Source organism: Sycon ciliatum, chromosome 1 (genome assembly GCF_964019385.1).
Source record: "Sycon ciliatum chromosome 1, ocSycCili1.1, whole genome shotgun sequence".
Lineage (NCBI taxonomy): Eukaryota > Metazoa > Porifera > Calcarea > Leucosolenida > Sycettidae > Sycon > Sycon ciliatum.
The window spans coordinates 7,105,825-7,121,076 of NC_088643.1; the positions used below are offsets into that span (position 1 = coordinate 7,105,825).

General features: G+C 48.8%; 1 protein-coding gene and 2 non-coding genes across 3 annotated transcripts in view; all 3 read left to right on the forward strand.

The window, feature by feature from the left end:
• Positions 1-15,252, forward strand: part of LOC135811690 (L-fucose kinase-like) — a 31,103-nt gene that overhangs the window by 9,755 nt on the left and 6,096 nt on the right. The window contains exons 10-26 of the mRNA XM_065324928.1: positions 1,397-1,545; positions 2,009-2,107; positions 3,069-3,134; positions 3,503-3,613; positions 3,927-4,213; positions 4,884-5,020; positions 6,692-6,840; positions 7,544-7,620; positions 8,203-8,235; positions 8,663-8,747; positions 9,729-9,795; positions 12,279-12,376; positions 13,256-13,290; positions 13,829-13,926; positions 14,360-14,497; positions 14,845-14,939; positions 15,154-15,211. Of these exons, the coding sequence (XP_065181000.1) occupies positions 1,397-1,545; positions 2,009-2,107; positions 3,069-3,134; positions 3,503-3,613; positions 3,927-4,213; positions 4,884-5,020; positions 6,692-6,840; positions 7,544-7,620; positions 8,203-8,235; positions 8,663-8,747; positions 9,729-9,795; positions 12,279-12,376; positions 13,256-13,290; positions 13,829-13,926; positions 14,360-14,497; positions 14,845-14,939; positions 15,154-15,211 (1,782 nt within the window). The remainder of the gene's footprint in view (positions 1-1,396; positions 1,546-2,008; positions 2,108-3,068; positions 3,135-3,502; positions 3,614-3,926; positions 4,214-4,883; positions 5,021-6,691; positions 6,841-7,543; positions 7,621-8,202; positions 8,236-8,662; positions 8,748-9,728; positions 9,796-12,278; positions 12,377-13,255; positions 13,291-13,828; positions 13,927-14,359; positions 14,498-14,844; positions 14,940-15,153; positions 15,212-15,252) is intronic.
• On the forward strand, positions 3,305-3,377 carry Trnar-acg (transfer RNA arginine (anticodon ACG)). Its single transcript has one exon. It is a non-coding gene; the product is annotated as a tRNA-Arg (tRNA).
• Positions 7,350-7,431, forward strand: Trnas-cga (transfer RNA serine (anticodon CGA)). The gene has a single exon. It is a non-coding gene; the product is annotated as a tRNA-Ser (tRNA).

Consider the following 15,252-nt stretch of genomic DNA (forward strand, 5'->3'; position numbering starts at 1 on the left):
ATCACACTTATCAATCAGTCTTGGGGTGGTGCCCTTGGTGGCTGCTCTGCCAGGACGACTCAGGGTGTCACAGACAGAACAACCAGTACGTTTGTGAGCCACCCACTCTATGCTACTACTACCACAACCACCACCACGAGTCACAAACGAGCTAGACGCCTTACTGTACCTATCTAGCACTTTCTTACATGTTCTGCAGAAAAACTCAGGGTGTATGCCAGGCTGGTCATTCAATACATTGATTTTGAAGCATGCTTGAATCTCACCGGCACGTTCGGCAACGGAATAACGGGTGGATCGGTCCTGTTTCGTAAATTTTCCACCACTAATCCTGCACACCTGCTCCAGCTTCTTGATGTGGCCCTCCATAGCCAAGGAAGTTCGAGGGCCGTGGCCCGCGCGAAAACCACTGCGGCCCAAGCTGCGAATGTGTGGGAAATGTCGACCAAGGACAAACGAGTGAATAGAAAATGAAGACCAGCTCCAGACAATTAAACGAAAGAAGATAAGCGCTCCACAAGCAGGGCGAGATCCACCAAAGGAGTAATGGACGACTCGTACCGGATCGTAGAAGAAGGACACAGAGAAAGAAAGCCAGCTTCAAAATTTCTCTGTCGATTTTGTTTCTTCTTGCACGAGGAGAAAGCTGCTTTTCGGTGGAAGCATTTTGCTTGCTTTTCGCGACCCAGAGAGCCAGCCACGAGCAGCAAATAAGCAGCGCAGATGAACCAAACCAGTATTTTTGAGTGTTTCAAATTTTGAATACAAGCCACGCCGTTGCGGCCGCGTGGTGCCGCGTACGCGATCGCCAGGGAGACGCGCGATCGCGGCCATCTTTTGAAATGTCGCAGTATCCAAGGCGTAGGACAGCCGTGAGTGCTGCATGCTAATTTTTTTTAAGTGAATAAAACCTCTTTTACAGGCGAACAAAACACAATTAATTTGCCATTGTGGAGGATTGGAAAACAAGTCACGCTGCATGCTGAATGCACGTGTTTGCATGCGGCACGCATGTATATAGTGTACATATACCTTCACAGGAACAAATTTTAATACGGAATTAATTTAGTACAAAAGAGGCCGTGTACGAAATCGTACGAAAATAAATTCCGTCCGAAAATTCCCTGCTATACACTACCACCCGGGGGCCTAAGAAATACAACTCCAATGAGGAGGGATACAATGCTTCATAACTTCTTGTTTTTCAAGACAAAGAGGAAGAGAAATTGATTGCGCATGCGTATATGTCTTGGCTAGTGAGGGAGACTGTCGTCATGGCACCTAGGTCGCTACAGGTTGTGCAGTCGACGTTGGATATAGTTGTCTTTCACACTCAATCTGTGTTGTTGTTGTTGTTGTTGTTGTTGTTGTTGCCGTTGTTCTTGTTCTTTTGTAGGCTTGCTGTCTAATTTGGAACATGACTACATAGATTTGTACCCAAGGCAGTACATCGAGCGCTTGCAGCGTCTTGGAGAGCTGCCTGACGTCGTGGCCGGCCAGAACTCCTTTGTGTTTGGAAGGAAAACGCATTCATTTGTGAAGGAGGTGAGAGAGGGTTTATCAGCTTGCCTCCCCCCCCCCCCCCCCCAATGAAGTGCTTTTCATCTCATGTATGCTGTGCTGTGCTTTGCATGGTGAAGAGAGTCGCGTGGTGTATGTTAGTTTCTGGTACCGTGCGTCAGTCATTGCAGAGTCCGGACGGTGTTGCGTGAACTGATGCATGGCCACCGTGTGCATGTGTGCGCGCTGCACACTTCCAAGTTGGAGCCAGAATAGAGTGGTTTCACATAATTGGTCATGTGACTAAATGTGTGTAGAAAGTGATCATGGCATGTGGACAGTGGAATCAACATGGCCGACATCATGTGACCCATGCATGCAGGAGTTGAGTGGAGTTGGAACCAACATGGCCGTCCCGAATGGTCATGTGATAGATGTGCAACCACTCTATATGAATAGTAACACACTAATATTATTCTGTGCGTCTTGTGTGTTGCTTTCTGGCTAGATGGACAAGTTGTCGGACAGCTCCGTGCTGGTGAACTGCCTATGCAGTGCCGTGACCACCGTGGGTGAAAACACGGTCATGATGAACTGCCGTGTTGAGGTCAGTTGTCAGTGCATGTAATAATTGAGCCTCTAGATCCGAAAAGGGGGCTTATGTTGTTTGGCGTTAAGCGACTTATAAATGCCCATTGAAACACCCATAACTCAGTGAAAGATAAAGATTTTGCACCTAGGTTTTTTATCGAGTGATCTGCTTGGGTGCAGCAATGTCATGGTATAGACAACTCAAAATGCTCAAAAATGACATAAGCCCCCTTTTTTTGGATCTAGAGGCTCGTATAGCTCAGTCTGGTGTACCATGTGTGTACCGTGTACAGTGAAACCTGTCTAAGACGACCGCTCAAGGGACCTTCAGAATGTGGTCTCTGTTACCAGGTGGTCTCCTTATCCAGGGTCGTATGACTGGAAAATAGCATCCCTTGGTCCTGGTTCCAGTGGTCTTTTAGGACAGGTGGTCGCCTTGACAGGCTGTACTGTATGTACATAACAACATGTACAGTAGCGGACATTGAAATCCGTTGAGCAGTGAAGTGGCCATGGGGCGCTGGCCTTCAACTTTTTTTCAAGCACTGCTGATCCATTTTTACAGTGTGTATGTGAACTACAGTGCATGTACGCGCTGAAAGCAGTAAGGGCGCCGACCCCGGTCATTCCATCGGATTTCAATGTCCACGACGGTACCATCACTGTACATGTCTAAACACAGACCGGACCGACTCACGCCAGCCAACTGCCGGGCGTAGCATGCCTGCACTCGTGTAGTAGTATACCAACTGACTTTGTCTCACTCTGCGATGCGGAGTGGTGTTTCAGTACAGACTACACAGTGAACATGCCAAGATGAATAGGAGTTCAGTGCAGACTTCTACTGTAGGCGTGCGAAACTGCACAGGAGTTCTGTGCGGACTTCTATGCACACACTCCGCCCCGTGTTTCAGTTCTGTTTTGCCTTGACTCACCTCTCTGTGTTGTTTCTCGTTGCACCCATGCGTGTCGCTCAGGTACCGGGCACCGTTTCCAGTGGCTGCCTCCTGAACTCGGTGACATTCTCCGAAGAGCGCTGTCAGGTACTGCCATCAACATTTGCCATGCACTGGTCTACCCCTTACCCAGTGCTACATGATGTATTGGTTTTGGGGGATTTCATTCAGCAGGACTGTATTTATGTGCTCAGGTGCTCCGATCAGTTATCTTGGTACATGTACGTGTATGCTCCGTGCACAATTGCTGATGTGCAGGTCGCGTGGCCCAACGGATAAGGCGCCTGACTACGAATCAGGAGATTCCAGGTTCGAATCCTGGCGTGATCGATTTTTTTTCTTTTTGCCCCATAACATGTGTCTCTACTTTCTGGAAGTGTGCTGTTGTTTAGTGTTGGCATTCTTTTGAGTTACATGTGCCTTTTCTGGTTGTTCTTTGTTTTGTTTTCTTTTAGGGCATGCCATCACCGTTCATCATCCCCGAAAACACTGCCGTTCTCTCCTTCTCTCAACGTGCTGACTCCGATTCCGCTGTTGTCTGTTTTGGTACGAAGGACGAGCTGGAGGTTAGTCTTTTAATTAATTAATTAATCAAATTGTTCACTATTTCCATAACCCAACACGTCACGATAAAGATGATACAGTGAACGATGAAAGGCCTATAAGTATACTTGCCACAAGTAGGAGTGGTGATAGGGGACGAAGTGCTCAGCCGACAAGTGTCTCGTCATCACAGCACACCGTACGCATCGAGTGTGACCTGCCTGCCGACTTGTTTGCACCGGCTTGAGTTTTCTTGTTCGAAAGAATCGGACTGGAATGGTTTTTGTTTCATTTTTATTATGTTTTGGTACGCTCTGATTTTCTGTGTATCCCTAGGGTACCACCGAAAGTGGCACATTCTGCGGCGACTCCTGGGCGGCATTCTTTCAGCGTACCGGAATAGCGTCCTCTGACCTGTGGGACGAGGACTGCACCAAGAAGACTCTCCTCAATGCTCGCCTGTTCCGGCGGGGCTGCGCTAGCTTGGCGGCTGTGCTGTGGCTATCGGGCGGATGCAAGGTTGCATCTGAAGGCCAGCTGGAGGCATGGCGGGCAGCGGAACGTGTATCGATCGCCGATGTCCTGCCTGCTGTCAATGTAGCAGCAGAGTTTAGCAGTAGAAGGTGAGAAGTGTTGCTCGCTGTGAAAATCCAAGATCACCGGTGCACTGGAGTGGTGTATAAGTTCAGACCCCCTCCCCATAGTGCGCAGTGCTTAGGTGTACATGCAGTAAACAAAACTGGATAGTAATAATTTGCCGCTCACAATATGCTTCATAGGAAGTTTGCACATTGCAGCCATGGATTACTTTGATGTGCAACACTTGTAAGTTGTTACGTGTGAAGCTTGTAGCATGTACTTGCTACTCTTTGCCTGCAGGGGGGGGGGGGGGGGGATATACACCAAGATATCAGTTCTAGTATCCACGTCACATGCTTTTCTCCGCACATTTTATTAGTTATCGTCCTCTTCATCCTGGCCTCTATGTGTGTGTGTGTGTGGGGGGGGGGGGGGTATCTCTCTCTCTCTCTCTCTCTCTCTCTCTCTCTCTCTCTCTCTCTCTCTCTCTTTCTCTCTCTCTCTCTTTCTCTCTCTTTCTCTCTCTCTCTTTTTCTCTCTTTCTCTCTCTCTCTCTCTCTCTCTCTCTCTCTCTCTCTCTCTCTCTCTCTCTCTCTCTCTCTCTCTCTCTCTCTCTCTCTCTCTCTCTCTCTCTCTCTCTCTCTGTCTGTCGTCACATTTCTTCTGCTGTTCTGTCTTGTCCTTCCTCTTCCTTGTCTTTGCTCTTCCCTGCAGCCGATTGTCAGCAGAGATCGTAGTGGCCGTCCAGCGTCACGCTCTGCACACGTGTCAGCCTCTTAGCTGGGTGTCGTCTTTCCGCAGCACGGCCCGGAATGGACACGCTGACCTGCTCTTCACCATGCTAGATGGAGGTGAGCGTTGCGCTCTTTTTCAGGGGTGTCATCGGGTAGTAGGGTACCCGTGCTACCCGTAATTAGAGGGTGTTCGGGTAGCAGTTTGCTCCTGAGAACCCGATCGAGTAGTTGGAGTGCGGTGTTTTCGCAACGGTGCGTGTAAAAAGCATGGCTACCTGCGTACTGTATACTTTCTATGTAGCGCGAGTGCATACTCACTGTACAAACTATGTCAAAAAGTACCCGATAGGGTACCCGTGCTACCTGGATAGAAATACCCGAACTCGTTACCCGCCCAAACCCCTACCCGTTGCAGCCGTACATAAGTTTGTTTTACCAGGAGACACACTCCAAACTCAGCTCGCTGTGTACGGCCACTCAAGTAGCTGCAGAACCATGCTAGAGCCTGTCCAGTCACCCCCACTGCAAGAAGATCGTTGATCAGCGTTGGATGCTGCACAATCTTCTCCAATAGTTTTGAAATTATTGACAGGAGGGAGACTGGGCGGTAGTTGGTTGGCAGGGAGGGGTCTCCACTCTTAAATAAGGGTCGGACATAGGCTAACCTGAGCTGGCGTGGAGCGGCACCACTCTGAAGGGAAGTGTTGACAATCTTGGTGAGCAATTTGTGCCAATAGATCAGCACAGCCAACAAGATGCAGGTGACGCTGACCTTCCATGTCGATCCACGTCGCCTCTAGGTTGGGCTGATGCAAGTCGAGTCGTGGTCTGATTGGGTAAGGAGGATCGGTAGTACATGCAGGCCCCACCACCAGCCTTTCCCTGTCGGTCACATCGCACACGAGTATATCCAGGCACATTCACTTCGCCGTCAGGGTCTGTTGAGTGCAGCCAAGTCTCGGCAACATCAACCACATCCCACTGCCGAGGTATCATTACTTGGGCCAGGTCATGTACTTTATGTCACTGACTGCACACATCGACGAAACCCACTAATTGGTATTTACACTGTGCGGGTGGAGCTGAGCGAGGAGTGAAGGAGGATGCGCCGGGATTGAGAGTTTGTACAGCAGTGTGCTGTGCGTCGAGATTTGCTGCGGAGCTAGTCATGGCTGACTTAGCTGGGCAGCAGCACGCTTTGCATCCTGTGACAGCGACTCTGGTGACCGTTCGGCAGAGGAATGTTTGTGGCTGTGTAGGGCGGTTACAGGTGTTCTGGCAGCACCAGAAGTCAGAGCACAGCTAGCCTTCAGGAAGTCGTTAATCGTGTCACTAATCCTGGGTTGCTGTTGCTCTTGATCCTTATGCTGCACTGCTTTCCAGCTGGTTGCTGCTGCTGTCGCTGCTGCGGAGCTCACAAATTCAAACCTGCTCTCAGCTTCACATGGGTTTGCATTGTCTTCTCCTTTAACTTTTCGGCAGGGGGTGGGAATTAGATCAAGTCGTTTTTGAAGTGCAGTACGATGTACAACAAAGCAGAAGATCAGACGTGGGATGCTGGGTTGTGCACGTTTTCATCCTGCACTCGCACGTATTGTGTACAGCAGTACACGCGTCGGTTCAACATCGTATTTTGTTGTATACGCCAACGTCGCTTCACAGGCAGAATTTCGACAGGGGGTGGGAATTAGAGCAGGGGCGGGTAAACGGTACTTGACGGTAAATGGCTCCGTGCAGTACTATCCGTCACACTTTTGATATCTTGTTTGTCTTATGCTCTGCGAGCAGTTGCCAGTGAGTCGGCGGATCCCGGCGTACGAGCTCGAGCGCTAGCGGGCATTGCTGACGTACTGGCTGCGGTTGCCGGCGATGGTAACGGCCTGCGCAGTGGACCCGGCGCCAACCGTGGCTGGAAGGCCGCCTACAAGCAGTTGCAGGTGAGTAGGCCGTGCAGGTGTGCTTGCTTGAGGATGAAGGGCGCCTTCCATTGTTGGTGTGATGAAGGGCGCCTTCCATTGTTGGTGTGATGAAGGGCGCCTTCCATTGTTGGTGTGATGAAGGGCGCCTTCCATTGTTGGTGTGATGAAGGGCGCCTTCCATTGTTGGTGTGATGAAGGGCGCCTTCCATTGTTGGTGTGATGAAGGGCGCCTTCCATTGTTGGTGTGATGAAGGGCGCCTTCCATTGTTGGTGTGATGAAGGGCGCCTTCCATTGTTGGTGTGATGAAGGGCGCCTTCCATTGTTGGTGTGATGAAGGGCGCCTTCCATTGTTGGTGTGATGAAGGGCGCCTTCCATTGTTGGTGTGATGAAGGGCGCCGCCGGTGCTCGTACGGTTCTCTGGATGCAGTCTCTGTCGTGCCCATATATTATGGCGTTCATTCATGAAAACGAACAAATTGCGTTATCCACACGAATACGCCAGTTGTCGAGAACTTTTCCATGGAAGCAGTGGTGGCCGAGTGGTTAAGGCGATTGACTCGAAATCAATTGGGCTCTGCCCGCACAGGTTCGAATCCTGTTCACTGCGATGAAATCTTATTTTTTTATTCTAGTTTCACCTGAAGTCTGTAGGTGGATGCCGGGCTGGGATTGTCGGCATACCGGATTACTGACCAGTGGTGTTCTGCTATTGTTTGCAGGAAGGCAACGTCAAGGAGGGTGTTGCTTTACTGGCAGCCGAACGCGAAAAATGGATGAACAGCCGACAAGCCCTCTGGTGAGTTTGTCACTGCGGATATTTTGTACCGCAGACCAAACGGGCAATGAAGCCCAATATTATGATTGCGATAAAGTAACGGCCAAAAGCCAAGAATGCAACAAACGAGTCTGTCACTGTGTCTGTGTAAGGCTGAGTACTGTTCCCAGCGTTCAAGAAACATCCAGTACAAACACTGATACCACCATTGACCATTTTTCAACTGTTGCCCTGACCATGCAGTACTAGTATCATTCCAAGATGAATGCAACTGATTTGGGTAGAACATTGTGATGCAGTCCAGGTTACGAGATGCCAGTTTGTACAAGTACAAGATGTTGGAAATGCTTAGCCAAATTGCGGTGATGTAGAAGGGTATGATATAGGGCTGCAACAAAAGTTCAACGGTTCAGTTGTTGTTCGTTTCCGAATCCAAAAGAAGGAAGGTTCGAAGCCAGGTTCCTGGGCATGCCTGGTCCCGAAATCAACTTAACACTCTGGAAATGCATACCAAGAGCATGCAACTACAAAAGTACTCCTGTCTCTGCTTGTTGCAAACACCCATGCGTTGTTGTGTGTCTCTCCTGCGCTGTGTTTCTCCAGCGGTACTGCACCAGACGCGTCACCACTTCTTCGGTAAGGAGCTTTCCAAGGCGTCCATAGCCACATCTTCAGAACTTGAGCGTTGCAAAGATGAGACGAGAGTGCGAGAGTACAATTATGATAAGTTTCCCTCTGTGAAGAGAGGACTCCATAATGGAATAGAGAGATCTGGAGAAGAAGAAAATAATGGAATACAACGATGATCGTGATGGTAGTGCTATTTGAAACTCACACAATGAGCCAAGGATACTTGTTGAGAGGAACGGAATGAAAAGCAATTGTTTAGAAGAGCGATGGTCATGATTCCGCTGATGACTGTGACAGGAAACAAAGCATTCTGGAATTCTAACTATATTATCGCAGTGTGAGATGAGTGCACAACTTATCCTCCTCATTGTGTTCAGAAGATCTGTGTTTTTGTTGTGTTTATGGTGCATGCATCCATACTTGTTCGTCGCAGGCCTCGGGAACTTCTGCGAGCCGCTCGCCACTACGAGGGAGCAGCGCAGATTCTCATCTCGCAAGCCGTGAAGACGGCCGAGCAGGTACGTACAGCGGCGGGTGTGCATTGGCTCCCTGAGACGTCCTACTATGGACATACATGTGATGGATAGATCAGTAGCGGTACATGTACAGTCCTCTGCTCAATGAAATCCAGTCGCCGCGTCACTCAAGTCTGCACCTTTCACCTTTTCGCAGCCCAGTGTTCTGCAGGTCTAGGGCTGTGCAACGCCCGGCGCGTACTTGAGTAACGCGGCTAGATTTCATTGTGCAGCACTGTACATGACGTGTATTCTTTCAATGGCTCACACACACGTACAAGGTGTCAGTATGATCATCACTGGTGTGTACTGCACAGTTGATAATCATCCAGTTCCAGATGATTCAACTAAACCCAAAGTTTATGAAAAGAACCCAACGGATTGCGTGCGAAGTATGCAAAAAGACACGCTTAGGTGCGCTTCCTCAGTGCTTTGCGGCAATGTCTTGTGTAGTACACCCGTTTGACATATCATGAGAAGTGCATTATGTCTGGTGGTAGGACTACGCCAGGGTGAACACTATTGTATGGCATACTATACTCAATCTCCGCACAGCTAGCTGTTTCCACCTTATTAGGTCTCCTCAGCTGAGCTCAGAGTTACTGGCCGAACTGATCGCATTGAAGTCATAGTGATGCCATAGTGATAATTAATTTCACCCCACTCATGCGCTCTTTTCTTCCGATTATAATGTTCTTTCCTTTTTCTTTCTTTTTCCTTCTCTTGCCATGGCTGGCTAACTAACGCCCCTCCTTTGCATTGGCTTCTGCCATTGGACGGTGAAATAAAAAAAATAAAAAATAAGTCCACTGAACAACAAAGCACTTTTAAACTGGCTCAAAGCCCTAACGTCAATTTGCTCTATTTGCGATGAACACAGCGACCTGTGTATACACGTGTTGCGCTGCATGTCATTGTCATGGGCAGTTTCTGATATAGAATCTTGTTCTCTGATGCTTGGAACATCCTTTTGTTTTCTCTCAGTTTGCCACTATCAAGCATGAAGAGGAGCCTGTGCCAATGGGCAAGTGGGTTAAAGTGGAAGCTCCAGGTTAGTACTAGTATCTGACATGTTTGTTTGTTTGTTTGTATTTATTTTGATTCGCAAATTCAAGCGGGCATAGAACCCAATAACATGAAAGCGAATATGAAAATTATAATGAGAATGAGAATTAAAATACTTAGATCTTCAGCGTAGAGTCAGCGGTACATCAGAGGGAGATCGGGTACAACAGAAAGAGAACAGGAAACAGAAGATTTCGCTTGTCTTCAGCGCATCTACAGGGCACAGGTATATGGGATTACCTGCGTGCGAAACTGCCGAGCGTGATGGATGGCACGGATGTCGCTGGGGAGGGCATTCCATAATACAGCACCCTTGCAAGCAAAGCGCCCCCGCCCCATTAGGCGAGACCAAAAAAATAGAGATTCCCGGGCCCTCCCGCACCAAAATCGAGCCAAAAACCAATTTTTTTTGTTTTTTTGAACAGTTCATACATGTACAGTACTGATCGTGTGAGTAGATCTGTGACGTGGAGTCACACAAACCCGAGCTTGTCACGGTACGACTCCCTGATGTACAGATCAGGGCCATCGTTGGCCGAAATATAGAAAACTTGAACGGGTAAACCGCGTACCTGTTGTCTGCAAAAAAATTGAATAAAAATTACTGGAAAAAAAGTTCAACATGGCATGCACACATATAGTCATGTACATTATTATTATTATTATACGCATTCCCGCGTTGAAGTGTAGCAGCAGTATGCTGCGTCCACAGCTTCGCTTATGCAGAATGGCTTGGGTGAGAGGAGAGGGGAGAGAAAGCAACAAGGCAACCAACATCTATGAAATTGGTCACAATAACATGAAGAGAACCAACCTACATATGCATGATTGCACAAGAATGGAGACATGTACATACATGGGGAAAAATAATAATAATAAAATTCGCCCGCCCGCACCAATTTCACATGGGTCCTGCCCGGGAATCTCGATTTTATTTTGGTCTCGCCTAATAGTTAAGATTAATTATTTAAAAGAGTAAATGTGGTACTATTAGAGAAGGAAAGGGGACATCCTGACATAAGACTGCACCAAAAACAAAACAGAAACAGAAAGTTTACTTATCTACTTAGCGGCTTCTTCTGCGGCTGTTCACTCGATCAGCCACTTGCTGCATCTCACGCGCTGAGGCTTGGTGTGCCCAGGCGACTTGAGGGTCCGGGGATGGGGGCAACGTGCCGGTCAGAACTTTGGGAGTGAACGTATGTTTTCCCGTTGCCAGGACAAAACCAGCCTCATCTGGAGACGAGTGGCCAGCTTTGCCACGTGCTTTGGGAAATGCAGGCATGACTGGTGTCGTGACCAGGGCCTGCAGCCGAGCGGGATGGGGCACAGGTGTTTTGGACGGCAATGTTGTGACTACAGGACTGGGTTGCTGGGATGAGACACTGCTCTCCTGTGCAGGCGGTGGTGGAGGCGACTGCTGACGCTGCAGCTCCTGCTGTGGAGGCGGCGTAGGCTGCTGCTGGCGCTCCTGGTCCTGCTGGGTGTCTACTTGTAAGCATTCTGCAACGTGTTGCTGTTGCTGTGGGCTCGTACTGACAGAGTGAACTGCATGTGCGTACGATCGGGCCCCAGTGCTGCTGGCTGCAGTCGCCTTTTTCGGGCAGTCTCTTGCCATATGACCAGAAGCATGACAGCGAAAGCAGGTCTGCTGTTGCCCGCGGTGGTACGTGCGGTGCAATGTACGGGATATGCGTAGTTTGCACGGTACGGGTTTCTGGAGCACTACAAGTGCACGTCGAGTCCCCGTGAGGATTTTTACGCCCTCATGGGTAAGGCTTTCTCTCTCAATTTTCCCGACAACTTGCCCAAACTCAGCCAATGCTGAGGCAATGTGACCGTCATGCAGATTGGGTGCACAGCCATACACAAGGACATGACACGAAGACAGTGAGCCATCACCCGGCAGGACACTCACCCGCTCTCCTTTTAGTTCCAGTCTACTCTCCACGAGACGATTTCTCATGTTGAAATTGGACAGGGTGAGAACACACACCCCGGCCGGCTCTGGAGATCGATCTGGATGACCAGAGTTAGCTCGTATCCGGAGGAAGCTATGGCCTTGGCAATGTCCAAGTGTTCGATGCTCCGTCGACAAGGAAAGTGGCAGTTTACAGTCTCCATCACAGGAGCTCCGAACTACTCAACTGCTCTCAAGCTCAATTTTTTTATTTTTTTATTTTTTTGTCACCTAAGACATTGGGTATGTGGACTGTACTGCTTCGTCCTTTGAAATGTTCGACTGGATGAACTGCCTTTCTTTGGAGTTGGACGAAATTATTCATCGACTAAATGTTCTGCCTGTGCGGTAGGTTGTAATCTGTGGGTTTGTGTGTGTGTGTGTGTGTATGCGTGTGCGTGTGTGCGTGCGGTGCGTGTGCGTGTGTGTGCGTGCGTGCGTGTGTGTGTGTGTGTGTGTGTGTGTGTGTGTGTGTGTGTGTGTGCGCGCGCGCATACATGTTTCTACAGCGCGAGCTGACATAGCCGGCGGTTGGTCGGACACTCCACCCATCACGTATGAGCACGGTGGCTCTGTCACCAACGTGGCATTCATGGTCAAGGGCAAGGTAGGGACGCGACTGGTTGGCCAGTATGTGGCTGTGCATGGTTGGACGAACATGTACATGTATGTCAGGTGATGATGAGTCCACAAAGGACGAAACGGCATGCTGTCTGCAGATTGAGTAGGTCAGGTACATGTACAGCGAAACTTCATTAGACCATACCTCCAAGAGTCGTAAAATTAGTCCTTTATACCTTTATAATATAACCAAGGTACCGTAATGTCGCGTATAAAAGCAGGTGCTTACGGCCGTATAAGCCGATGTCAGTGCTAGGCTTCTATTCAAGTCACGTATCTCTATGTATGTCAACACTGAACCAGGCTTATGTGCTGACAGTGTATCTTAAAAATCAGGCTTGTAATCGAAACAGGCTTCTAAGTTATTCAAAACAGGCTTCTATACAAGACAGGCGTTTATACAAGACGCTACAGTACTCTATATCGAAACGTCAAATGACTGGAAAGGGATCCCCGGGGTCCTCAAAAAGTGCTCAATATCCGATGGATAGAGACAAGTATGTTATAATTATCCTGAGTACTAGTATGTTGTACTTTAGTTTCACTGTATGTGTCATGGTATATGCTAGCCTTGCTTGTGAGTTTTACAAGGCGGAGGGCCTACTGTTTTCCTTACAGTCTGTCCTCCGCTGCATGTTGTGATGTCATCATCATACCTATGTATATGGCATGTAACGTTGTGTCCGGTTTACTGTAGTAGGTTAGGCTCTTGGTTCTTTGCAGTTATGTCCGTTGTGCTGGTTGACTAGTATTGCAAGTTGAGCTATTGTTCTGTGCATGCCAGTACAGTGTGCTGCAGCATACTTTGGTGGCATAGCACGAACTGTGTTTCTGTGTCCTGTTTGCTCCTCGTGTTATCTTGCAGCGGCCGATCGGAGCCAAAGTCAAGCGTATCGAAGAGTAAGCAAAGCTGCTAGTACATGTAGTCGACCTACATGTAGGTCCTAATCCATTCGCCACCACTGACTTGAATAGAACTAAGCTAGCTTGGCGAGTTCGATGCATTTTTATAACCCTGATGATGGGCTAGGCCCGAAAATTTGGTGTAATATAAACTTGAATCGCAGCAAAGAGACCGTTTTGGAGCTGCACATCATCCTCTACCAAAAAAACAAACACTGGAACTGGAATCCGCAGCAACAACTGACGACGAAACCGATTGCTGGAATGCCAGTAAGATTACAGAGAAAATCCCTCTGATTCTAACCCTGGACAGTGCAGAACAAGACTTCAAATTATCCGAATGTTCTATTATTCCAACTACAGCACATGCACACACTCACAGAGAAATAGATCCGTCCCAAGAAACACTGTGAATTGAGATTAATGGTATGCCACTGTAGTTTGTGCTGTGTCACTCTGCCCTCACTGGGTGAGTGTGTGGCGCTGTGGTGATACCCTCACGATGACCTGCACTCTCGTGCTGTTGAATGCGTAGGCCGCTGCTTCGCCTGTGCCTGGTCAGCGCGCAGCCGATTGTCGTGGAGTGCAAAGAGCTGAGCGACATGGAGGACTACTGCATTCCAACTGCCAAGGGTGAGCATGATGTCATGGAGAGCAGCATGGGATATATTTCACCTGTGACTTACTGCGTACTGCATACTGCTGGCTGTGCCGCTTTGGTGTGGTGTACTACTGCATAGTGTTCCTCATTGCAGCTGCTCTGACGTGCCGGTTTGCAAACGCCAGAGGTTGTAGCGCGGGGTGTGCTTGTATGCGGGTGCATGCAGGTGTATACGCTCAATGCGCAATGGCGTAGCTTGTACCACCGACACGACACCCCATGCAACAGTGCATTCCTGACTCCAGCATGCTCACATGCATTACCCATACCTTCCATGTCTGGCAATGTGCAATAAGCGCTTCTTTGGAGGTGATTACAATCATACAATGATATGTACATGTAAGTGATTGTTCATGATGCGACGTGCTGTAACATTTCTTGTTTCTTGTCTGACTGTCTGCATAGCTGCTCTCCTCAAGACGGCCTTCTACTGCATGAAGGTGGTCGACTTGCAGTCCAGTGTGTCCCTGCGTGACCAGCTCATGTCTAGCTATGGCGGTGGCTTTGAGCTGCACACCTGGTCTGATCTGCCTTCTGGCTCAGGTACCGTATGATGTGTAGTGGTATGCGTGTCCGTGTGCGTGAGTGCATCATGTGTACTTCTGAAGCATACTGAATGGAGGTTGGGTGAAGGTGGATGTGTGTGTGTGGGGGGGGGGGGGGGGGGGGGGTAGTAAAGCACCTTGTGTTCTCATGGTTGTACAGTGTAGATGAGCACGTAGAGAATTCTTTGTTGTCTGTTGACTACAGTCATATAGCAAGTCTTCTGCCGGGCAAAGTGTGTGTGTGCCATGGTCTTTGCCGGTAATCAGGCATGGTGGCGATGTTTCTCAGCCTTTGCGCAGTGTATCCTTATGCATGTTGTTTGTTGTTGTTTGTTGTTGGTGCAGGTCTTGGGACAAGCAGCATCCTGGCAGGTGTTGTCATTGCGGCCATCTTGAAGGTGGTTGGTCATGCTGTTGACAAGGATGCAGTCACTCACATGGTCAGTACTAGTATGTAGACCTCTCCAGGGAGTTTCTCGTTAGAGTTTCATTTGGTCCTGCAGAGACTATTATAGTAGTTGGACCACTGTGGCACGTTTGGATCCTAACTACACTCACTGTCGTTCATCTTGTATGTCTTCGGTGGAATAATAATAAGGATTGTGTCTACTTGTACTTTGATTTCCTTTCTGTTTGCTTCCTTGCGCTCTGCAGGTCCTCATGGTAGAGCAGATGTTGACAACGGGTGGTGGATGGCAAGACCAAGCTGGTGGTATGTTGAGTGCTTCATTTGCTATGCTTGTTGTATGCCAT